This window comes from Rousettus aegyptiacus, unplaced genomic scaffold (assembly GCF_014176215.1).
Source record: "Rousettus aegyptiacus isolate mRouAeg1 unplaced genomic scaffold, mRouAeg1.p scaffold_m13_p_2, whole genome shotgun sequence".
NCBI classification, from domain to species: Eukaryota; Metazoa; Chordata; class Mammalia; order Chiroptera; family Pteropodidae; genus Rousettus; species Rousettus aegyptiacus.
This window is the reverse complement of record NW_023416295.1, coordinates 164965598-164991429: the sequence shown is the minus strand read 5'-3', so window position 1 is coordinate 164991429 and position 25832 is coordinate 164965598. Positions and strand designations below refer to the sequence as shown.

General features: G+C 46.3%; 1 protein-coding gene across 1 annotated transcript in view; it reads left to right on the top strand.

Moving 5' to 3' along the window:
* NUAK1 (NUAK family kinase 1) overlaps positions 1-8606 on the top strand; it is a 71176-nt gene extending 62570 nt beyond the window's left edge. Inside the window, exons 6-7 of the mRNA XM_016134941.2 lie at positions 1536-1668; positions 4400-8606. Coding sequence (XP_015990427.2) covers positions 1536-1668; positions 4400-5553 — 1287 coding nt within the window. The 3' untranslated portion in view covers positions 5554-8606. The remainder of the gene's footprint in view (positions 1-1535; positions 1669-4399) is intronic.
* The last annotated feature ends 17226 nt before the right edge of the window (positions 8607-25832 follow it).

The following is a 25832-nucleotide window of genomic DNA, read 5'->3' as shown; positions in this document are numbered from 1 at the left end:
ATGTGTCTGTGTATATATATATATATATATATCTTGCCTTTTATTAACATTATATTGTGACATTTTCTGAATTTGCTCTTAAAAGCATGATTTTCAATGATGACAATATTTTACCTTATGGATAAATATACCATAATTTAATTACCCTGCAAGATTTAGACAGATTTTTTGTTTTTCTTCATTATAGCAAAACACAGAACAAAAATCAAACCAAAAAACCCCTAACTCTGAGAATCAATATCTTTTTGCAGATGTTTTTGACAGCATCTATTTTTCGATTAAGGAAATGCATTTAATTGTAACTTTTAATTCATGAGAAATGCATTCCTCTGTATGTCTAAAGCTTTCGTGGCCACTGTAAAGAGATGTGGCTGTGAAAAACGTTATTTTGAAACTGGTTGAGTTGCGAGTGACTGTTCTCATTTAAAAAGATGGTTCTTCTTTTTAAAAGAGAGATTCATCCACTCAGTATCCTTTAAATAGCAGCTGCTCAGTGGGGTTGAAATGTTTCCTTCCAAATATTTATCTGTTTAAGAGTGTTTAGGGGCAGGGCTGGAGGCCGAAGAGGATGCCAAGAGCCTCTACCAATTACAGTGAAGAGAAAGTCTGTCTGAAATGAGAATGTAAGGGGTGGGGAGCCTCGGCTTCAATTTACAAAACTGAAGAAATGCGACACTGTAAATTTATCACAGATAATGAATGCTGCTTTGATCTTCGAGGATCTGTTTCCGAGGTTACAAGCTGGCAGACTGTGATCTGGCCAGCAAGCATGCTTTATTTGGCTACGTTAGTCTTTCTAAAAAAAAAAATAATAATAAGTGAACAGACATTTGCTAACTGGGAGATTTCACATAAAAATCTGGTTTCTGACTTCTCTTTAAAAAAAAAAACAAAAAAAAAAACAAAGAAGCTAACAGCGCTGGGACTTCATTGTTGTGTGGCAGCGATTAGCCAAGCGGGGAGCAGCCTGCTTAAGATGGGGGAAGGCACTCTACAGTTTGTCTCTGTCCCCAACACTACATGTTGTACCCCCAATTCTCTCTTGCTTTGTTCCTGTTTGTTGTCTGCCTGGCTCTTACAAGCATTTGGGTTTGCCACCCCTGATCCATTTGAAGAAGGCACGGGAAGAAATTGATCCCTGGATTAGGAGCGAAGAACCCTGTGCCCAGTCTTAGCTCCTTCACTGGGGTGAGGCCTCTGGAGAAACCAGTTAGCTCCTCGTGCCTCAGTATTCTCATCTGTTAAGTGGGGCTGAAAATAATTCAGGCCCTACCTATTTCACAAAATTACGAGAAGGATCAAAGAAGGTAATCTATTTGAGAAAGTTCTGACATAGGCCGGGTCTCGGTTTGAAGTGGAAATGCACAGCTGCACCGCATATCCGTTGTCAGGCTGCGTGGGAACCTGTCCGCCAGGTGCTAAATTCAGTTCCTGGGGTCACTGGGGGCGGCCGCGCATACTGTGTGATGCTAATGGTTTGGAAGGCATCCGGAATCTGCTTCCCAGCTCCTGTATGTCCTGTCTCTCTGCTCCAGGTGGACAGCTGGGCCCTAGGTGTGTTGCTTTACACTCTCGTTTATGGAACAATGCCCTTCGATGGTTTCGATCACAAAAACCTCATTCGGCAGATCAGCAGCGGAGAGTACCGGGAGCCCACGCAGCCCTCAGGTGCGTGCCCGGGGCGGGTCAGAGGTTGAGTGGGAGTGGTTGGCGCGCTTGCCCCAGCTCATGCTTTCTGCTTCTGTTGTAATGTCTGTAAGGAGTCTCCTGCTTTTCCTCTCTCTTCTCCCCAGGTCTTTGTCTTCTGGCAAAGCTGGCTTATTAGGCTGCTTTACCCAAACCCCCCAAAATGCACATTTTCAGAACAAGCATTCTACACGCAGGCAGGCTAGGAGTTCTGTTTGCTCGTTGTATGAACTTGAGCAAGTCTCTGACCCTGTTTGGATTCAGTTTTTCCACTAAAAATTAAAACTTTGGGAAAGGTAGTACATGAAGTCCCTTCCAGTCCAAGTAGACATTTAAACCACCTCCCTAGACTCTTAAGTGCCACCAGAGTGGCACCTGCTCTTTTTCCCTACGGTGCCCCAGCCAGGAGCATGGCACATGGGGGCTGTTTCATGACCTATTGCTGCATAACAGCTCTGTCCCATCCCCCCAGACAAACTCGGTGGTTTAAACAATCACGTAACCGTAAGCCAGTATTCCCCGGGTCGACTACAGATCTTCCAGCCTTGCTTGCGATTTATCGTGCACGTGCAGCCAGATGACAGCTGGGGCTAGGGGCTGGTGGTGGGACATCTCCGTGTGGGCTCTGTCTCCATGAGCCTCTGAGGCCTCTCTGTTCCAGAGGAAGCCTGGACGTCTTACGTGGCCACTCAGGGCTCTAACAAGGAGGAAGAAGAAGCTGCCAGGCCTTCTTAATGACTGCTCTCGGACTCCAGAAAACATCACTTCTTCCCTGTGCTACTGGTCACAGCATCCGAGGCCATAAGCTCCGTCTCTTGAAGGGAGAGCTCTGTGCATGTATGGAAAGGGAGGCCAGCTTTGAAATGCAGTTAACACGAACTACTTCACATGTGTACATACCATATATGTACACACACACACATGCACAGGCACGCCTCATTGAGGCTTATTATTCATGGTGGTTACGTTCTGTAAAGCTGCTGTGAACACTGAGTTGATGAATACCAAACTTTGGGGAAAGACGGGGCTCAGTTCCTGTGAGCCTCTGGTCACAGTGTTTTAGTCCACTGCCTCGTCTTATGTATGTTTCTGTTTAAAGGCACCTCACTTAAAATATATTGTCGATTCACGAACATCGAACTCACAGCCCACCCACTGTAACTCATGCCTGAGTGAAGTTTATCTAACACCCCCATTGCCTCCGTAAGGCTCATCGCAGCCTTTTCTGTACCTCGGAACACTAGACAGCACTTCAGCACTGTGCTCGGGGGCTAACCAGTGAAATCACCAACGAAAAGTACAAAAATGTGAAAAACGCGGACTGAAGAGACAGCGAAAAGGACTGGTTAGCATGAGAGCAGAAACGAGAAGGCAGAGCTCTGGCCCCCATCAGGCTTCAGCGGGAGACGCACGTGCGTGTTGGGGTGACCCAAATTGTTTGCCACTCTGAATGTACGCAAGTGACTGGGAAAGTGTCCTGAGTATTGACTTTTGGGTTACAAATGTGTTTTAGCGAGTAGGCAAATTTACAAGTACAGAATCTGTGAATAACAAGGATGGACTGTTCTATACATTTGCGCGTGCATCTATTATATGTGTGTGTATGTTTGTGTACTGAGAGTCTCTATATTTTTTCAGTTAGCTACCTTTTTTTTTTTTTTTTGAGAAATTTCAGGGTGACCTCATAGGTGGTCTTCTTTGCCACACCAGCTAAACGGTGTCAGCACAGTTCCTGACACAGTGCAGGGGATTTGCTGAGTGAATAAACACTCGTCCTGTACTTTTCAGGGGTGCAGCTCACCCTGGTCCCCTTGCAGCTGAGGGCAGGTGTGCCTTCCCAGGATATACTTCAACCCCCATTGAGAGAGCACAGCTTTATCCTGAAAGTCGATTTCTAGCCTGTGAGAGTCAGTTGGTTCCTATGGCCTTCTCAACATCCCTTTGGGGGTTTCCCCCTAATTCTCTGGCAGCAGAAATTTGCAAATGGAGTTTCTTCAGACAGGCTGTAAGCGGAGAGCAGGCACAGATCAGCTCTCTGATCTGGCAGCTCGGCACAGTGGGGCTTGTGTCAGAGAGAGGAAGGAGGTGAGCTCACCGGGCGTGGGGCTCAGAACCTGGCCGAGGCCTGCCTTGAGTATGGCCCCGGTCACTGCCCAGGTGTGCCAGGTATGGGCTCCTCTCCATCCTTCTCTGTCTTTCCCTCTCTGCCGAGGAGACTTTTTCTCACCATCTCAGTCCCAAATTTCCTTTTTGTGCCTACACACTATCCCAGTAACTCTGAGCACTGCGTGTTTATACAAGCCTACCTTTGGAGGCCTAAAGGAAGCCATGGCAATCCAGACCTGGTCTCCCTTTAAGTAAAATGATATCCACAAAAGGAATGGTGGGGCCCTGCTCGTGATTGAGTCTGGATTCTTTCCCGGGCACCGGCCTTGCCCATTTTATAAAGACCAGAGTTGATGGAAAGCTCAGTAAGTTCATGCTACTCCTCCGCTCACGTGGAAAAACATGCAAGGTATACGATGGCCTACTGGCCTATGATTCTGTGTCTCGATGATGCTTTTGAGGTATGGAAGACTCTGGTTGGACCGGGGCTCCAGTTGGAGTTCTCTGACAATGACCATGTCTCCTTAGCCACCCCTGGAGTGTCAACCCTGTCACAAAGCCAAGCGCTCATATATAAGTCATCTTCCTTTCGTTTCTTGTCCCGTAGATGCTCGAGGACTCATTCGGTGGATGCTGATGGTGAACCCCGACCGTCGGGCCACCATCGAGGACATCGCCAACCACTGGTGGGTGAACTGGGGCTACAAGAGCAGCGTCTGTGACTGTGACGCCCTTCACAACTCCGAGTCCCCGCTCCTGGCTCGCATTATCGACTGGCACCACCGTTCCACGGGGCTGCAGGCTGAGGCCGAAGCCAAAATCAAGGGCCTGGCCAAACCCGGGGCCTCTGAGGTCATGCTGGAGCGGCAGAGGTCACTGAAGAAGTCCAAGAAAGAGAACGACTTTGCCCAGTCCGGCCAGGACTCGGTGCCCGAAAGCCCATCCAAGCTGAGTTCCAAGCGGCCCAAAGGGATCCTGAAGAAGCGAAGCAACAGTGAGCATCGCTCTCACAGCACTGGCTTCATCGAAGGCGTCGTCAGTCCTGCCTTACCCTCTGCTTTCAAGATGGACCAGGACTTGTGCCGGACTGGCATGCCCCTCCCGAGCTCCCCCGAAGCAGAGGTGCCAGGTAAACTCAGCCCCAAACACTCGGCCACCATGCCCAAGAAAGGCATCTTGAAAAAGACCCAGCAGAGAGAATCAGGTTATTATTCCTCCCCGGAGCGCAGTGAGTCTTCTGAGCTGTTGGACAATAACGACGGGACGGGGAATAGCGTCCCCTCCCCAACGCCCCCGGACGCAGCCAGGGTGACTGCCCTCAGCCTTTCCTGCCGCAGGAAGGGCATCTTGAAACACAGCAGCAAGTACTCTGCGGGCGCCGTGGACCCAGCCCTCGCCAGCCCCGAAATGCCCACACTGGAATCCTTGCTGGAGCCCGGCGTCCCCGCCGAGGGCCTCTCCCGGAGCTACAGCCGGCCTTCCAGCGTCATCAGCGACGACAGCGTCCTGTCCAGCGACTCCTTCGACTTGCTGGACCTGCAGGAGAATCGCCCCGCCCGCCAGCGCATCCGCAGCTGCGTCTCTGCCGAAAACTTCCTTCAGATCCAGGACTTTGAGGGGCTCCAGAACCGGCCCCGACCCCAGTACCTGAAGCGGTACCGGAACCGGCTGGGAGACAGCAGCTTCTCCCTGCTTACGGACATGGATGACGTGACTCAGGTCTACAAGAAGGCGCTGGAGATCTGCAACAAGCTCAACTAGCTCGCCGGGGTGCAGGGCGGGTTGGGGGTGGGCATGGGGGAGGAAGTGGAGCAGTGACTTGTCCTAATGAGCTGGTTACCTCTTTGCTGGCCATGCTGATAGACTGAAAAGGGATCGGTGCCATCTCACTTGGCCAAGTTTGCAGCCTTGAGCTAGTATCTAAAAGGGAGAAGTGGGCCGCCTGCCAGGCCTGTCAATTGCCAGTCAGAATTCGGGTCCTAATGGGCGTTGGCTTTATGGCACCTCCTGGAGGACCAGCTGTGCAGGGAGGTGGTGTTGGCCAACACCTAGAGGGGTGGGCTGGAAGCATTTCCCTAGAAGTCATCCAAATGCTTCCGGAGGAAGGGCAAGAGAGACCATCTGCTCTGAGTGAGCCTAGAGCTTTCTCCTTCTCACGTTAGTAAGCTTGGTCTGACTGCAGGGGGCTGGCGAGTCGATTTCAGCAACCTGAGCTTGAATCGGTGATCGATTGATAGTGGCTGCTGAGTCTGTTGGTATGAGTAGCCCCGGCCCATGGGAAGGAGTGCTGTGATTGAATAGTCATGGCTGCCATGGGGGCAGGAAGAGGGGCAGTAGCATGTAGTGCTCGACCTGGCTGAGCCCTGGGAATTAGGTTAGGGCATCCTGTGGGATCCGTTACGTCTTTCATGCCACTGATGTGGCGTTTGTTACTTTGCTACTCTACCTTGAATGGAACATAGGGCCTTGGTCAGAGGGAGAATTCTCTGACTCTGCTAAGGATGTAGAGTCAGCACGGGGTGATGTTTTGGCTTCTTTCCTGATGTCTGTTTTGCCCTTCAGCATAATCTCCTAAGGGTGGGCAGATACAAAGATGGTGGGGTCAGAGGTCAGAACTCTGGTGTATGACAGAGCTCGCGACCCTCTGTGGTCCTTGTGCAGGTGAATGGAAATTGACCCACACCAGCAGGAGGCAACTTGTCTGTTTCTTTAATGTCTCAGTATTAACTGGAATGCCACCTCTTGATTTCATTCTCACCTGCATGCATGCTCTGACTGGGATGCGACACTGACCATAGTCTCTAGAAGAGTACCCGGCTCAGCCATTCACCCTGTTTACTAATAGGAGACGGTTCCCCATCTGCCAAGTGTGGAATCCTTAGAAGCAGAGAGTTTGCTTCTAAGAAGTTAACGTGTAGGTATAATATTTGGACAAGGAGAGGAAAGTCAGCAGAAGGTGCTTTCTCCCAAATCTAGTTATCCCATGTCATGGGTTTGAACTCCTAGGCTGTCTGGATAAAGAAAGCTCCAAATGTTCAAATGAATAAGGTGTTGGAAGAGCAGAATGGGTAGTGAGGAAGTGTGCGGGACAGGGGGCATTTCCCTAAAAGTCATCCATATGTATGAAGAGACTCTTACCTTAGAAAGTAACGCGTAACTGGGTATTTCACTTTCTGACACCCAGATTACAGGTGACAAGATGTCACTCCCACAGGGGGACATCTTCATGTACTGGGTTTGAAATTAATGGTCTTGGGAATTTGAGAGGACTTCAGGTTCTGCTGGCCTGAGCAAACTTGTTTCAAGATGGTTGACTTTTTGGTAGACACCTGGATATATAAGGAGGACTAGTCTTGGGGGGTATTTTTGGGAAGACCAACTGACAATAGTTCATAGGGAGATGAGAAGAAATCACCTTAAGGCACTAAGAACATTAATTGGAATGAAACTGCCCTTTCTCCAAGGAGATGGCTCCATTTCTCCCCTTGCCACTGGCTCTGGGGTTTTCGTTTGTGCGTCCTTCAGGTTGAGCTAAGTAATTATTGTGGGGAACTTCTCGGTTTCCTTTCATTCAGTCCCACCTCCTTCCTGAGCTCCAATATAGGTTCAAAGGGAAAAAATCTGTAGGTAGCAAATCGTGGAGGGTGTGTGGATGCACGGAGGATGCTCTGCAACCTCCGAGCTCCCTACTCCTTGTCTCATTTAATGTAGCCTTTTCTGAGCACCTGTAGGCCACACCGCTGGTCCCTCTGATATGGCAGCTGGCCTAGTTGGTAGCTGTCCTTATTTATGACTTAGATGTAACACCTACCTGCTGGTCGATGTGTTTTTTCCTTTTGCCAAGTGATTTCCTCTGTTTGGTATTTTCCGGCTTTCTAATCTTTAAAGTGACGCTATAAGGAAAATCATTCTATACCTTCCCCGCTCCCCCAGAACCCCCAAATCTCACACACACACACACACACACACACACACATGCACACGCACACGCACACGTTCACTTTCATCAATAAACCCAGACGGTGGGTTGTGGCAGACCCGGTCCTCCACTCAGAGGCAGAGACTCTGAGGCGAGTCCTGGTGTGTTGCTAACTAGGTTGCTAACTGGTCATAGGCACCTGTGGTGTTTGGGGGGCTGTTTTCCTCAGAGTGAGAGCCGGAGAGGTGGATCAGCTGGTCTCTCAGGCCCTGCGAGTTCTGGCATTCTGCTCAATCCTCCAATTCTAGATCTGATGTTGACTCTATCTTTTGAAGGAAAAACGTAAGACCAGATGGAAATACCCCGAAAAGCAGCTCCCGCTCCCCTGCTTCCTGAGTAAGTCCTGTCATCCCTACCAGCCAATCCCAAGCCGAGGAAGTCATCATGCTTGATGCGTTTCCACGGAATTACAAGTGAGAGACACGTTTTTGACATGATGGACCAAGCAAGAGGTTCAGTGTCAGCTCTCCTGGTCCTTTCCTTGCCTCTGTGGGCCTTTCAGTGTCTTAGTTTACACATCTGCCAAAGGAGTAGATTTATACTTCTTTTTACAGGTAAATTTCAAGGCATGATCAGTTTTCAGGAAGTGCTTCAAGACCCCAGGCGAAATGAAAATGCTAAGTCCTCTCTGAATTTCCGTCCCTGTTATAAGGTGCTGCTGCTTCAGATGGCGAGGAGCACTTTTCAGGGTAAAATTCAGGCGAGTGTTGCCCAGACCTGCTGTCTTGAGTACAAATGTGAATGATCGACTGACTGCTTATTGCCAAACTGGAAATGTTCTGTAGGGATTAACTGGCATGGTATCATTCCTAGAAGAAAAAAAAAAAAAAAGAGAGAGAGAAACTTGACTGCACATTTTTTTTAAAAAAATCCATGTTGTGACTTTTATTTAATTTCTTTTTTTTTTTTTGGTAATAAAAAGTTGACTTTTTTATTTGAATTTGTCTTTTTTTTTTAATTTATTGGTCTGAAAGGCATTTCAAAGGTATTATAATAATATATTGGTGTAATTTAATTGGTGCAACGTGCTCTATGGCTCCAGTCAAAATTGAACTTCACTCATTTGATTGATTTGAGCCCAGAACAGCCTACAGGGAAAAAAAAAAAAAAGCTGGATAACCACCCAAAGTGTTTGTATTTTCATTGGAAATGGATTTTTGTTTTCGTTTTTTTTTTTTTTTTTTTTTTTTGGTTTTTGTTTTTTTTTTTTTTTTTGTGTTTTTATTTTTAAATTAAATAAATTGCAATGAACTGAACTGAACTGGGACCTTGCTTCTTTATTTGCTTGTTTTTCTCTTAGTTAAGTAAGTGACAAAATGGATTTAAGTAACAGAAACCCACCCAAGGCTAGCTTAAGCACAAAGAGTTTATTCTAACTTCTCAAAAGGAAATGTAACTAGCAGTGCCGCTAAAGCCAAGGACTGCAGAAGTGGAATCTCAGAGAACCGCAGGCCCTCTTTTCTGCTCCTCTTCGCCTACCAGCTCTATTCTCTTTGCAGCCTGGCTTTCTCCTCCCTGATTTTATGACCCACCTTGGCTTATCCCACAACTTTCAAGTTTACATGTTCTCAGTTCTGGTTTTCAAAAGAGCCTACTGACCTGATTCCTTCAGCTCGAACTAGAGACAGCATCAGAGGCTAATACTCAGCCCACACCTCAGCTTCCTCTACCTCCCCCCTCCTTTACTCTCCTGTCTCCAAGGGTAGATAAATTGCTAATCAGATTGCTCAGACTCCAACATCAATAGGCCATGTTTCCGACTGGGGAAAGCCACTGCTTTGCCTAGAATGACATGGCATCTTGAGTCCTATTTTGCCATTGTTCCTTGTGCCAACGGACTCCAGGAAGCAAGAAAAGCCTGACTTTCCAAAGAAATTGCAACTTTCAATCCTTATCTGGTTTACGTGGAGAAGATCCAATGTAGCATTGTCATATTTAGCAAATAAAACTATAGGACACTCAGTTAATCAATGGCTTTTTGTTGTTATTATTTTAGTATAAGTAAGTCTCTTGCAAAATTTGCGTCAGGTTTATACAAAAAAAAAAATCTGAAATTCAGATTTAACTGGGCATTCTCTATTTTATCTAGCAACCTAATCTGATGGGGCTTAATTGGCTAAATTGGGGACCGGTTATGGTAGAGGGTTGGGGAATGGATGCTTATAATTGTGGCCTGGCAAATTAGGACATTCCCATGCCTCTCAAGCTGGTCTGAGGTGGGAAGAATTCCAATTCCAGTTTGGACTTGATGATTGCTATTGAGTCAAATTGCTTCATGTCTTTGGGCCTCAATTTTCTCATGTGTCTGATGGGTACATTAGTTGCTGCCTTACTCAACTGTTAATAGGGCTATGAAAGAGTGAGAGAATTTCTTTGAAGTTCCCTTGAGTATAAAACTCCATGAATGAGAAACCATAGTCCTTCCTCTACAGGACAATATTCACTGACTTTTGAAATAGATCATCTTAAAGGCATCTACCTGGCTTGGAGGCTCTTAAGTCTTGCTATGGTCCCTGCCGCTATTAGCAAATGGGCCTGTAGGTCATTTTCAGGGTAAGAGAGTAAGGGGAAACTTACTTAAAAGTAAGCGCCTTTGGAAAGACAAAGTTCTGCGGTCAGATAGAGGGAGTAGCAACATATGCATGGCCTGGGGGCTGTACAAAATGTGCCATGTAAGGAGTAGTGAGAAGCCTTCCGGGGGATGACATTAAGCCAGCTGTTTGAGGCCACAGATTTTCCACCCTAGAACCGTGGCCCAATTTGTTCATAACCTCTCAGAGACAGCCCCAGTGTTGTGACTTAACATGAAGCTTGGATTAGCCACATTTTGGCACTATGCCAATGTCGAGCTGGTTCCTCCAACCCCTGCTGAGATCCCTACAAGCTATTCAGAGCTTGAAAAGAAAGTCACACTGGTAGCTCCAAAATAGCACAGTTAAGGAAGCTCTGCTGAGTGTTTTGGTGGCCTCTGAGGTGTGGATGTGGCTTTATGTTGGCAAGATCATAGGTAAGTGTGGCATCACTGGCTATAATGTTTGAAGACCAATCTTCAAACATGATACATCTGTTTCTTTCTGATTTATTATTTGAATGTTCTTGGGCCATGTGTGATCAGACTGGTATTTGAATAAAGAACGTCAAAATCAATGTTTTCTATATCAAACACTAAATGGAAAGTCACAACATTTCTTGATGTTAAGTTGGATTGTCTTTTGCTTTAATGATGTTAATATAGTTCTAAATGCATGCCTTTGCTTAGCCTGAAACTGGAAAGGATATATGTGAACATCCCAACCTGGTACGTATATTTTGAAGGTTGGAAATATGATATTTATTTCCAGAAAAATTGAGGGAAAGGCTTTGAGAAAAAGAGAACTCACTCAAGTAATACCATTTATCAAAGTTAAATCGTGTCTGTAGTATAAAGAATAAAATTTGGACAGTTTCTCTTTGCTAAAATCAGAGAAAGACCTTTTCGACAACACCTGTGTCTGCAAATGTTGGGATACTTGGTGGTGTTCTAAGTATGTATCCTTATAACATCTGTAATGGATAGAGTGCATAAGAGCTACATTTTAAATCTAATTTTGATATATGTATTATCAGTCTATTTGGTTTTATGATTTCTAGAACTTATCTTTGCAAAAGTAAAATAACCTATGGATGTTTAAGCAGGATTATGATTCAGTATCCTCCATGGGTCTAAAAAGTATATTGTGTCCTTAAATAAACAGAAGTGGTTGGCTATGCAAAAAATAGGAGGGGAGGTAAGGAAAATAGAGGTCGTTGGAGTGGCACAGTCAACATATTTATTGTCAACTGATTGGTCGGTGAGGTTATGAGGCATTGTCAAGTTTAAGGAGGAAAATAGAGAGAACTTAAAATGTATTGAGCTTCTACATGGTGTTCACTTCATCCTTATTCAGGAGCAAGTGAGAGAAACAACTCAGACCATGTTGAGTAAGAAGATGAATTTACTGCTTTATGTAACTGAAAAGTCCAAGGTGTGTGTCTCGGGCATGCTGGATCCAGGGATTCAAGCAATGCTGTTGGCCTCTTTTTCATTCACTCTTGTCGAATGTAGATTTCATTCTTAGGCAGGATCTTTCTGCATGGGAGCAAGATAGCTCCTGGTAAGTGTTACGAGGTCTTTTAGTGTATGATCTTAGAGTCAGAGAGAGATTCTTACTATCCTAACATTTATGTGCCAAGGAGGCATTGTGATTGGCTTTGCTGGGATCACGTGTCTCCCTCTGGCCCAGTCACAGAGTCGAGGTGGAGAGATGCCCTGATTGGCAAGGCTGGATCATGTGCCCACCCTTGTGGTATAGTCGAATGACAGCTCCTTCAGAATCACACAGAGTGGGGGAGAGCAGCTCCCCTAAAAGAAGGGATGCAGAATCAACAAAAAAAGTTTTACCTTTCGGGCTTCGAGTTCCTCATCTATAAAATAGCATTAAATCGTTTCTAATGTTCAGAGTTATTGTGAAAATTAAATGAAATAAAGTACTTAGACACATAGAAGATTTTTAACTTATACAGATAGTATCAGGAAGACAAAAATATAACGCTGTAGAGAGGAGATATATTTGTTAGGAAGATTTCAGCTGTAAAATCAGCTACAATGTGAGAAAAATCCAGCTGAAACTGATTTTAACACTACAGGGGATATATTGGCTCATATAGCTGGAATTCTAAAGATGGGGTGGATTTCATGGTTAGTTAGGTCTAGTGGGAGAAATGGATAATAAACAAGTAAACAAACACTCCCTCTCCATTACAGATTATAATAAGTGCTATGAAGGAAATGGTTAGGATGCAGAGATAGAGAATTAAGTGAGGGAGGTGCCTCTTATAGAAAGAGTAGTCGGGGAAGGCATCTGTGAAGAGCTGGCCTTTGGGCAGAGGTTTGAAGGTGAGGAACTAGCCATATGCAGGGTGAGCATTCCAGGCAGGAGGAACAGTATATGCAAAGGCCCTCGAGTCGCCAAAACAGAACTTTACAGGGTTAATTTCTGGTCCATTGGCATAGGACAGCCGTGATCCGTGGAGTGTATGGTGTTTTGCTAAACATATGTGGCCATGTTCTAATGCAGGCTGGCTGTGATCATTTATGAGTCTGTGTAGCCGTCACTACAAATGGCTGCTTCCTTCGACAGGTGGTCCCCAGACGACATACATGCCATGACGTGCATTTTAAATGAGAATCTGTTTCCACTGCAGAAGTTCACTGCCAATTGATTGAAATTCATGGCGAGGATGTTTTTAATCCACAGAATCAATCATGCAAAGCTCGGAACATGGAAGTGGGCAGCGGTGATGCTCTAGAAAGACGGGAAGTGCACCCTAAGGCTTTCATGTCGCAAAAACTGCTCCATGCCATCACAGCTGTATGGTTTCAGCAGGGAGTTGTACGGGAAACCAGCAATCAATTGTGTGTTCAGATTGTGACGATTATTTTCCTACCAATGAAAGATTTATGCTGCCTACTGTCCCGCCCGCGGGACCGGTTATTTGGTGGGAGAACCGAGGAGAACCCAACCTAAAGAAAAGAGGGGTAACACGGACGAGAGAAAAGAGTGGAGGCAAGACAGTATTCTGATCAAGCCTCAAATTTTATTTTACAAAGCAGCTATATTTATACAGCAAAAACAAAGGGGGGCAGGCAAAAGGGACTTGTCACAATATAATTGGTCTTCAGCTGGTGCTATGGGGACAAGGGGCAGTGGAAGGAAAGAAGAGGAAAGGGGGTACTGGTCATGTACTGATCGGTCAAGCACAGGTGGTGTAAAACAAAGGAAGTTCTCAGAGTTCTCTGTACAAACATGTTGGTGTCACGGGCTGCTGAGCTGCTATTTGTCTTCTGTTCTTGTGAAGCCCAAGCCCAGCATGTTTTATCCTTAACCCTTAAGGGCCCGTTTAGGTTGTGGCGCCCCTAACATCTCCTCCCTTTCTGTTTTTAGAAAGGCGGGCCTTAACCGAGTGGGGGAACATTGACCTGGTTCCTCCCGTGGGCTATATACGCCCATCTATTGTTGGCTCTTGGTATCTTTTGGGGAGGAGAGGCAGAGCCGGTTTTAAATTGTGATTTGGATACCAACCTCTATGCAAACCAGGTATGTTCTCAGGGAAGGACAGAGGGGACCCTCTAGTGGGTCTTCCCTTGCAGTAGCTTTGCATCTGCACCCATCTCGATGCCCATACCTTCCCTTGGTCTATCAAAGGTGAAGGTAGACATTTCTCTGTCCCTTATGTCGTCCCCGTAGGGAGAGGGGTATTTACCACCAACCAAACCTGCTATACCAAGGTCGAGGTCCCTCTTGGGCCAAGGTGGAGAAATTTAGGGCTGCGCCGACTTCTTCCGAGGGCTCTGTCATTGTGATTTGTTGGTAGTATACCATAGGTCCTTTGGATAGCGCCGAGTCAACCTGTCTTTTAATTAGATCTGTTATTCTCCTGAATGCCCAGGGGCCAAAAGTGAGTAATAAGAGCAAGCCTATGAAAGGTCCTAATAGACTAGGGAGCAGTGTTGAAAAGAGTGGGGAGGTGGAAAACCAATTTTTATACCAGGCTTCATCTTTTTCTCTCTGTTTCTGCCTGGCCTCTAGGCTTTTTCTGACTTTATCTATGCTGTCCTGGACAAGGCCCGTTCTATCTTTATAAAAGCAACATTCTTCTTTTAATGCAGCACATAATCCCCCGTCTTTGAGAAAGAGGAGATCGAGGCCACGTCGGTTTTGTAATACTACTTCAGAGAGAGATACAAGGGATTCTTTAAGATTGTTGAGGCCCTCTTGTAATGCTTGAATATCTTTATCTATAGCGAGGCTAAGGGTGAACAACTGTTGCCTAGTGTTGACTATAGAGGCAATGCCGGTTCCTGCGCCAGTGACCCCTAGGCCAAGAAGGACAGCAAGGGTGATCGCCGTCACAGGTTCTCTCTTTGTGCGCGGGGAGCCAGAAAAAGGAAGTAAATCTGTGGGGGGGCGAATAGAAATTCGAGGTACTAGCATAACTACAACGCAATATTCATGATTTTTTGTTAATAGCAGAGGGACGACAGTGGGCGTTATCCCAAACGAGCAAGCAAAATAAGTACCATTAGGAGCAACCATAAACTGGTGGGAGGTATCAGGAATTAGGGACGAGTTACAAATGGGCGTAAGTTCAGGGGGGAGGAGCAAGTTGGCTCCATGAATGCAGGTTCCAATTCCTGATAATTGGGACAGTGTTTGACCGGGGGAGGCTGAAGACTGAGGGAAGTTTATCCAGCGTGTAAGTCCAGACTGGTTGGTAGAAATAATGTCTGTTGTGTTTACAGCGATTCCTTCATAAAAAGGCGGGACGGGGGAAAAGCAAATCCAACATGTCTCGTAGGAGGAGTTGGCAAGGGACTGGGCGGTAGCATTGGCGAGGGACACAAGGGTGCTACCCATAGAGGGCCCAGCAGGGGGCAAGGTGGCTTGGAAGGACACAGTAGGACTGAGAGCTGTATAGGAGGGGGAGGTAAGTGTCTGGCAGTCCCCAACCTTGGGACGCCCCTGCAGCTAGGCGACAAAGGTCTGGGGTGAGTGAATTCCAAGGTGTGGTGGCCGCCAAAGAGGACGTAGAAAGGGCAACATCGCCCGCCTCGTTAATGATTTGCCATGTGTAATTAAATATTTGATGAGTATGGACGGAGGCAAAAAGTCCGCAAAGCAGGAGTAGGTACGTTATTATATGCAGGTGCAAAGAGTACACGCTTCTAAGAAGAAAAGTGTAAAGAACAGCAATCCTAATCTGTGGGTAAGGGGAATATTAGAGTCAGTGCAGAGGAGGACGAGAAACAGGAGGAAGAGCAAAATTCCCGTGAGGAGGAGAGGGGCTGGAGACTATCCTCTGCAATGCTTCTCCGGAGGACGAGGCGGTTATCTGTAAGAGAACAGAGGGGAAGCGAGGTCTCAGGGCTGTGGATCCCTGGACGGATTATAGAGTTTTAGTAGCCGGTCAGGTAACCACCGGGCGTTTTGAGCCTGATTATCATAGATGCAAGCGTGTCCCTTTCCCCAGATAAGGACAGGGTCAGGGCCCTGCCATTTATTGGTGAGGGGATCTTTCCAAAGTGCTTGTGTATAATCAGAAGCGGTGGCCGGGTGCCAGAGACGATCACCAGCTGTTTTGCCGCAGGCGTCCAAGGTTAGGAAGTTGAGGACAAATAGGGCATGATTTATTAGGGTTTTAGGGCTGGCTCTTGTGTTATAAAGGGCAGTATTTCCGGACTGTATTTTAAAGAGCATATTTTTTAGCGTTTGATGAGCTCTCTCAACAATGCCCTGTCCTTGGGGGTTATAGGGAATACCCGTGATGTGTTTTATTCCGAGCTGCGCGCAGAATTGTCGGAAGGAGGCGCTAGTGTAGCCTGGCCCATTATCAGTTTTAAAAACTTTTGGCTGGGGGATGACGGCCAAAAGAGCTATGACATGTTGAATAACATGTTTGGTGGCCTCCCCGGTTTGGGGGGTGGCATAAATGAATCCACTATAGGTGTCTATAGAGACATGGATATATTTAAGTTTTCCAAAGGGAGGGTGATGAGTAACATCCATTTGCCAGAGTTCTCCAGGAACTATTCCCCGGGGGTTTACTCCCAGGTGAGGTTCAGGTAAAAGTGTCAGACAACCCTTGCATTGACGGACAATCTGGCGGGCCTGTTCTCTGGTTATGGAAAATTTGAGGCGAAGGGTATGTGCGTTGAGGTGATGTAGAGCGTGAGCTCGTTGTGCGGCAACAAAGGGGGTGTCTTCCTGGGCGGCAGCAATCAATTGGGTGGCCTGGTCTACTATATTATTTCCCTCTGTGAGAGGCCCAGGTAAGCCTGAATGAGCGCGAATGTGTCCAATAAAAAACGGAGCATTGCGATTAATGATTAGTTTTTGTAATTTGGAAAACAAGGGGGAAGCATTTGTGGAGGGACGTATGTAGGGGACCGTTTCAAGTAGGGGTACAGAGACAGCTACATAGGCGCTGTCAGTATAAAGATTGAAAGGAACCTCGCTTAGGAGTTCAAAGACTGTAATTATAGCTGTTAGTTCAACAAGCTGTGCAGATTGAAAGGCTGTCTGTATACGGGTAACCTGTCCATTAATACTAAAGGCTGCTATGCCTGAAGAGGAGCCGTCAGAAAACACTAGCGTGGCTCCCGCAATGGGAGTGGCTTTGGTTCTCCGGGGAAAAACAATGGGGGTTTTCTGTAAGAACTGAATTAATCTGTCAGCAGGATAATGATTATCAATTGTTCCTTGGAAGGAAGTGCAACTAATCGCCCAGTCATCATTGTTTTGAATTAGCCATTGTACCTGAGCTGTATTATACGGGAGGGTTATAGTGTCAGGGTCCTTTCCAAAGAGTTTTAAGGCTGACTCCCGCCGCGAGATTAACAGCCTGAGATACCTTGGAGGCAAGGGGGTCTATGGCCAGATGCATGGCTTGGGACATTTTAGAGGTGAAGGGATCAACGTCAGGCACATGCGCAACATTTCATCAAGGGTTTTATCTCGCGTCTTTCCGCGCAGCACCGCGCGGCAAGAGGCATTGGCATTTTCGTAGGCCAATTGTTTAACGAGCCTGTCATTAGAGGCTTCGCCCCCGAGGGTTCTTTCCGCCGCCTCTAGGAGCCTACTGACAAATTCGCTATAATCTTCTTGTGGTCCCTGAGTGATTTTTGTAAGAGGAGTAGTCGCAGCCCCTGAAATAGGGAGTGCCCTCCAGGCCCCAAGCGCAGCGCTAGTGGTCTGGGCGAGGAGTGCAGAAGGGAACCTTCTCTGTTTAGCCTCCGCGGAGGTGGCAGGGACCGCATTGGGCCCCTCCCTGTGGAGCTTATCGTTTAAGTTACGACCTACTTTCTGCCATTTTTTTGGATGGATTTCGGGGCCATTTACTATGAACCAGGGACAGACTTCATCAATGAAGAGAAAAAATTTGACTAAATCCTTCTTTTTTACTCGGATTCCTCGCTCCTTGAATGAGCATTTTAAGTCTTTTATGAATTGTGCTTCTCTGGACAAGGTTTGTCCCATCTTTTTGTTTTATTTATCTAAAAAGAAAGAGGGATAGGAACTGAGGAAGTGAACATAGGTATCAAGGCAAAAAGGAGGAGAAGGGAACTTAACTTCTCTCCCGCGTGGGCAGCCGGTTAGTACAATCCGCTAACACGGACCCCCCGGGGGTGCGATGCCTACGGACGTCCCGCCGGCTGTGCCTTTGGGCATAGACAAGGCTCTTTTACAGAGGCGGCAGAGGAGGGATTATATCAGAGGTCTCGACGTGGGCAGTCGGTTGGTATAATCCGCCAACACGGCTCTCAAGAGGCGAATCGCAGACCTACCGCTCTCTCCAGGGCGGAGGGAGAGGTCTACGACCGGGATGCCCTCTGAGTGGACGACTTCTGCCTTAAAGTCGACTGACACACTGTATTTTCCCAACTCAGAAAAAGCAGCCTCTAACCTCAGGGGTGGACGGCTTGTGCCAAGAAGCGGGCTAGAGAGAAAAGTCCCAAATCCTTTGAAAAAAAAGGAAAAGACAAGAGGACCTAGAGAAGACAGAGGGAGTTTATGCTCAACTCTTTTCTCCGTTTAAAATTTGTTACTTATGATCCTAGCAGTCCGTGCTGAAACTAAACTAAGGCGGATGAACACTCACCGAAGACGGCGATCTCCGGTGAGCCGAAGACGAGGACCTTCCATGAGCGGTGAAAGGCAGTCTTCTCTGAAAAACTTCTTCTCTGAAAAACTTCTCCTTAATGAGCTGCAGCCTCTGTTATTTCGTAGTCCGCCTGGGTAAGGGTTCTGCACTCGGGCCCCACGTTGGGCGCCACCTGTCCCGCCCGCGGGACCGGTTATTTGGTGGGAGAACCGAGGAGAACCCAACCTAAAGAAAAGAGGGGTAACACGGACGAGAGAAAAGAGTGGAGGCAAGACAGTATTCTGATCAAGCCTCAAATTTTATTTTACAAAGCAGCTATATTTATACAGCAAAAACAAAGGGGGGCAAGCAAAAGGGACTTGTCACAATATAATTGGTCTTCAGCTGGTGCTATGGGGACAAGGGGCAGTGGAAGGAAAGAAGAGGAAAGGGGGTACTGGTCATGTACTGATCGGTCAAGCACAGGTGGTGTAAAACAAAGGAAGTTCTCAGAGTTCTCTGTACAAACATGTTGGTGTCACGGGCTGCTGAGCTGCTATTTGTCTTCTGTTCTTGTGAAGCCCAAGCCCAGCATGTTTTATCCTTAACCCTTAAGGGCCCGTTTAGGTTGTGGCGCCCCTAACAGCCTACCTCTACCTGACTGGGAACATCCATTGTTTCTTGACCAGCTGGTGCCGCCATCTACTCTACCTGTGCTGTGTTTTTGTGAATTAGTCTGGATAGGCTATGTTATGGTAAAGTGACAAATAAGCCCTGAAATGTCAATGGTTCAGTATGATAAACAATCATTTCTGACTCTCACCACGTTCGGTGCAGTTTGGGCGAGTTTCCTTGTTACGCTGTCTCTATGCAGATGCTTGGGGATCTGAGCTTCGTCCACCCCGTGGTTCTGCCATCGCAGGGTTCGTCATTTGCAGTTGTGCAAATGAGGGAGAGAGAAAGCACCAGTCAAGGTCTTTTAAGAATCGTATCTGGATGTGATGTACGTCATTTTTGCTCGTATCCCATCGGCCAGAACCCAGTCACCTGACCCCCGACCTAACTTCCTGGATCGTCTTCAAGTCCATAGTACTTGAAAAGTAGAAAATAAGATGAAATTGGGTGGACACATAACAGTGTCTCTGTCACAAATTATGTCTGCTTCCCATGGGAAGGTCCCCGCATAAATAAAAATCATTATTGTTGATATTCGCTGAGTTCTTACTGAGCTGCAGGCAGTGCGTCTGCCCTTGTCACGTATCATGTCTTTTAATGCTCTCATGAGGGTTGGAAACATGCAGTAACTTACCCAAGCTGCCCAACTGTTAAGTGCGGAACAAGATTCAAATACAAGCCTTGCTGACTGGCTTCTGAGCCCAAGCTCTTAATTGCTCTGTTGTGCCCCTGACATGGTCCTTCTTCAAGTCAGTCTCCTAAGCCCCATCCTTCACCATCCCTGTTCATGTACGTGGCGTTTTCCTACAGGAGCAAAACAGATACTATGAGCAAAGAAGACACTGGCCCTGTTCGATGCACTCTTCATACAAAAGTGGAGAGAGTATCTGTCCCCCAGTGCCCCATTGGTGTTAAGTTCCAGAAGATCCAGTCTCAGCAGGTGGAATTAGTGGAGTTGATTACAGTTTCTTAATTCCTCTAGTGTGAAATGGGATGGAGGAGTGGGCCTTTCTCCATTCTGAGCACCAACTGTGTCTCAGAACTCAGTAGAGGGACAGTGGGCCTTCAGGGGCTGAGTTCCTTCTGTCTAAAGCTGTGTATTCACATGCATTCCCCAACAAGGCTCCACGTGCTATTTCCTGTGCCGGTGTGTCTCAGGGGACCCTGATTCTAGAGGGCTGATTGCTCAAAGCAACTGCTTGGGGCCATATGGAAACGCAGGATGCCAAGCTGGGCTGCATAAACCTTCCAGGGGTCAGGCATTGCAATGACAACTTTGATCACACAAAAAGCAGTGTATTGCCTTGTCTTTGAAGCCCAGAGCAGGGTGGTGACACAGACATGGTCCCAAACTGGACTTGCAGACAAACATCTCACAGTCAGAAGAAACTGAGGGCGAGGAACAGTTCATTTTGGAGGCAGCTGGAGAAAAGGGGTGCCAAAAATTAGCTATCCTGAGAAAGTTCTGCAAATTGGAATTTGTGAATCACTGAAGCTGAAAAACATCTGATTCAGCAGTGCCTTGGGCATTCCAGAAGCTTCAGCCATCAAGCTTTGGAGCCCAGACAAAAAGATGTGTGCAAAGCAGAAAGCCAGATGCAGACCTCAGGACCAGGCCTGCCGATCCGCTCTGAAGAAGCCATGGTTATGGGTTTTGTCCCTGTGAAGTACAGCTGGTCCCTGGCAGTGGGAGCTGCTTACACTGGCTTCTCATAAACACGAATAGCTGGGCACCATAATGATGCAGCAAAGAGACATGGGGGCTTGGGGAAAATTGTCTCCCCTTTTAGAGAAACAATCATAATCACATTTCTCAGGTCCTTAGGGGGATCCAGAATAGGGTGACAGTGTTGCCCACGAGGTTAAGTTGGAGCTAGTGGGACTCTTCCTTGTTGAGAAGAGAATTCCAAAATGAAAGGACAGACTAAAAGAGACAAGTCATCCTCCCAAGATTCCAGCATCGTTGCATATTGATGCTTTGGCAGGTGTTACACCTGAGGTCTTTCTTTGTCCTTGCGACTTTCATTCTGGTTGTTCTCCTCATGAGGCTGCCACTTCGGCTAGTGCCAGCTACATTTCTCACAGTCAATGTCCCGAACCTCAACGTTTCCCCCCTTCCTCCCCTTCATCTGCTGAACCATGTCTGCCTTCTCCTGGCCCTTGAAGTCTTGCTTGCTTTTGTTTTTAGCCTCACACTCATTCCTTGGATGTAAACACTGCTGTGATTTCCTAACATGAATCTCTGGATCACCCTGTACCCTTTACCTGCACTGGGTAACCTTGTTGTCTGACTCAGTGCCTAATAAATAATTGGGACTCATCCTTTTGTATGTCTTCAAGTTCACTGATCTTTTCTTTGATACTATTTAATATGTTCTAAATTCCATCAAGTGAAATGGAATATTTTGGGATGAAAACCAAATATCGGAAATAAAATTTCACTAGATTAGTTGACATTCCAGATATTGTGTTTTTCATCCCTAAATGTTCCATTTGGTAAATATAAATATATGTATTTATATACATTCAGCAATGTTTCTGTGCTCTGGCTGGTGGGAACTTGACATTTCCAGTTCTTAGTTAGGTCCAAAAATTGTTTGGCTTGTAGCTCCCAAGAGATTGTTCTTTTTTGTTGTTTTTACTTTTCTTTGCCCAGTTTCATAGACTTTCCCCAAAACATTAGTGGAGTAGTATTAAGTTAAAGATGCAGAATGTCCCCATGCAGATTTCTTGGGACATATTTCTTTGTATAGTAGCTTCCTCTCCAGGACTCTGTGCCTCCAAATCTAGCTGCTTGAGCCTCACTGGCCATCCAATTTTTGTCACTTGGTCTGTTTGGGTTCCCCCTCTTGGTGATTCTCACCAGAAACTTCCCCCAGGTTAAGCTGGGACAGTTGTAGAGTTTCCCTTGGTTTTTTTTTTTTTTTTCCCCCTATTCGGCTAGGGTGATAGTCCTATGTTGCTTGCCGTCAAATGTCTGAAAATAATTAATATATTTTGTTCTGTCTTGTAGTTTGTTTCTTACAGTGAGAAAGGGGTGCCCCGTAGGAGTTTCTTCTTCACAGATAGAAGTAAAAGTTGAAGTTAATTCATTTGCTCAGTCACAGAAATAGTTGATAGCAGAACTGGGTCTTAAACTCAGAGATGGCAGACTTTCAAGCTACGCCTTTTACCATTATTAAGATCCTGTTATCCTCCCCCAGCCCACTCCCTTTTTAAAAATCACATTCCAGAAAGAAGGCAGGTAAAAATCCAATCAGTAAAAAGTGAATTGGTTATTCTGCGTGCTGGCAATTCCAGTAAAAACGATTAGGCAGGGAGTGTGCTGTTATAGTTGGCTGCTTCTCAGAGGTGCCCTGACGAAGTGAGCTTTCGTTTATTTTCTTTGTTGTGAGCGAGTGGAGAATGTATGGGGGCAGCTCTTCATTTTTCGTTCACTCATTTATTGATTCTATTACTTATTCACCCATTCGAGATTATTTATGGAACACCGACAGCGTTCCAGGCACTAGGCTTTTCTTCATGTCGAGGAGTGAGCCATAACTCCCAACAGCTTTCCCTTCTCTCCTTGCTCAGTCTCCCGAACCTTCACATTCATGATCGTGTGAGGAAGGGCCCAGATGGTGACATGTACAGATGTCTCCCTAGGTTCTGGTGGAGCTTCTGAGTGGTTAGAAGTTAGGGTCTCCTTCCCTATTAAACTAAATGCCAGCACTCCTGGGAGGAATCACACATTAAGCCATTGTCAGCCAACCCTTAGCCAGCCGTTAATGTTTCAGGAGAGATTTATTAAGTGCTAACTGAGAGTAAGGATAGAGAACAACATGAGCCCCTTGGGGAATGGGATGAGATGAGAAAGCGGGGTAATTTTCACAGGAAAGGTGGCAAGGACAGACTGAAATTTGGCCTCAAGCTGAGTCACTCAAGGATGTATCTCTTGCCTTCTTCGGTTTGAGTGTCATAATAATAACAAAGCTGAGTGATGTTTTGTAGGTTACAGGTCCCCCTACTCTCATTTTTTCCTTGAAGCTGCCTCTCAATAGACCCTGGAGGTAAAATTAATACTGCTGAGGAAATGGAAGCTTGGAGAAGGGAAGTCGTGGTCTTAAGTCATCCAGCTGGTAAGTGCATGGCCTGAATCCAAACTCGGGCCATCTGACTCCAGGGCTTCCGATGCTAATTCTGCTCTGTCATCTGAGCATGCAAAGTTGCTTACGACCAAATAATCTCTGTCTTCGATACTTGTGCCATGAATTAAGCATTTTGCATGTGCAGCCCCTCTGCTGAGAACCAAGTTTTTTTGTGTGTCAAAGGTCATCTGGGCTCTTTCATGTCAACAAGATGCTTGTTGCCAATCTCGGAAACGAGTTATTCTTTGTGGAGGGTTGATTGGAATGAAAGTAAAAAGCAAGTCTGGCCAACTATTCTCTGAAAGATCAAGAAATGACAAACAAAAGGACACACAGATGTTCTCATCTTAATGCTCTGTACTACATCTGGGCAACTAAATAGGAAAGAAAGGGCTTTTGAGGAGAAGCAGGAATTGAATGATATCCTATTGTCAGGTTTGCTGCAGCTGGAAAACAAAATGCAATGTATTTGCAAGGCTGTTCCTAAGAGAGGCACCAGCAGGCCTTAAATGAAGGCTAGATGGGTTAATGAAATAAAAGCGTTTCCTGCTTCTCCATGATTTATATTTCTAAGGCTGTACTACATAGTAATTCAATAAAGCTGCAATGGCAGGAATGTCTGGCAGATTTTTTGGGAATATGATACTTAGCTCATCGTGGTGGTTCAGTTTTGGTATCTGGGTAAGAGTTAGATACAAAGGGACATCAGAAACAATGCCCCACCCCCTTTAGTCTCTACTGCCTCAGTACAGCCTACTCCCTCTTAACTTTATTCATGTCGATATAATAGGTTATTTACTGAAAGTGTCCTTAAGCTTTCAGTCTATTTGAGAATGATGAGATATTCACTGCCCTCTAACCATGCTCCCCACAATTAGGAAGTTTATTCTTCAGTTTATGGTTTTTCTTTTCCTCTCGTTGTAAGAAGAGACTTCAGCTCTGTCCCCCGAGTAATACTGGGATAGATCCTCGTGACCATTTTCCTTTGTAAGGGCCCCAGAGACTGAAACCTTTTCCTTGTGCGTGTATATGAGGCAGAGAAGTAGGAGAGGGAGGGGGAGAGAGAGAGACAGAGAGAGAGAGAGAGAGAGAGAGAGAGAGAGAGAGAGAGAGAGATGTATTAATCTAAGCAGAAAAGCTCCTTAGGCCTTGCTTTAGTTTCCATTCTAGTAGCTTTTGTTGCATACATACTCTGTCCCATTTATGGTTCTCCAGTGGAAATCTGCCCCTTTTGCCCTTTCTGCACCACTTCCTTTCGAGAAATGTCCCTCCCACTGCAAATGAGACCCCAGCGGGGCATGGCCTAGCTGTTAATTACTTCCACACTGCAGGAGCGATCTCTTCACCACTCTAACTAGTTGGATTTCTCTTTCTCCTGGATCCAGCGACTTGACCAATGAATGTAGGATGATGATAATAATAAAAATAATATAAGGCCAACTTCTAGTTTAGGATTGATAGGGTAACAAATAATTTCACTTCTGCCCCAGGTTCTGACTCTACTGAGAAACCAACCCAGGTGTTAGCTTTGTTATTAGCTTTATTCCTGATAAAGCGAAATTAGAGACTATAGATTGGATCCTAGGCCGTACTGGGCTTTTGCTTCTTCTCTGTTCAAGTGAACTTGTCAGGCAGTGAAACTGGACAAACAGAGCCTCCCCAGCACAGGGTGCTTCACCTGGGGCCAAGGGAAGGACCTGGGACTCCTGTGGGTAAGAGAGTGACCCAAAATAACCTTGGGTGAACTTGCCCTGTGTTCCTTTTCCGGTCTCATCAGCCAGACAATCACTCTGTGCTAAGGAGAGAGGGGTAAAGAGAAGGACGGGTTGCTCCCTCCTAACAACATTCCTTTATGTTAAGTAGGAAAAGAGTTTCCTCCTTTTGTTAAAAGGGGAGGAATAAAGGCACTCCTAATGCTATCGGCAGTTGGGGTCTTCCTCTGTGTCACGCAGGCCGACCAAGCACTTTACAAAAATGATCTCATTAAATTTTCATGAAAACTCTATGAAATAACATAATGAGTGCTAGCACTTATTTGGTGTTTATGCCAGACAATTTTCTAAGCCCTTGGCATATATGAGTTCATTCATTCCTTTCCAGCTTTAGGCAGAGTCCTGGCAAGAAACGGAGTAATTTGAGAGGTTTGTAAAAGGACAGTTTTCAAAGGTGTAGGAGAAGAGTAGGGCAACTACGGGGGGCAGGGGGGTGGCGGGGGGAGGGGGGCTGCAGTACCCAGGGATGGTTAGGAAGGTGTGAGCAAGGAGGCAGGTCCTGGGCTCTAGGACAGAACTGTGCCGAGAGGACCTTGACAGGAGCTGTCATCAGAGGAGGCAGCCAGCCCAAGGTGACCGTCAGGAAAGGCCATGTCCTGTGTGCAGTCTTTCAACCTCCACTTGCTGCATAAGCATGGGTCTTCTGGGGCTTGGAATGCTTCATTAAAAGATACAGAGCTTTTGGGGGTTGTCGTCTTGTGTGGGGATATGTTTCCCTGTCCCGGGCACGATGAGTACAATTTTGTCTAAAGTATGCCTGTTGTATGGCACCTATCATATCTGTCCTATGCAGGGAAGGGACAGGTTCCGTCTGCTTCTGGCACC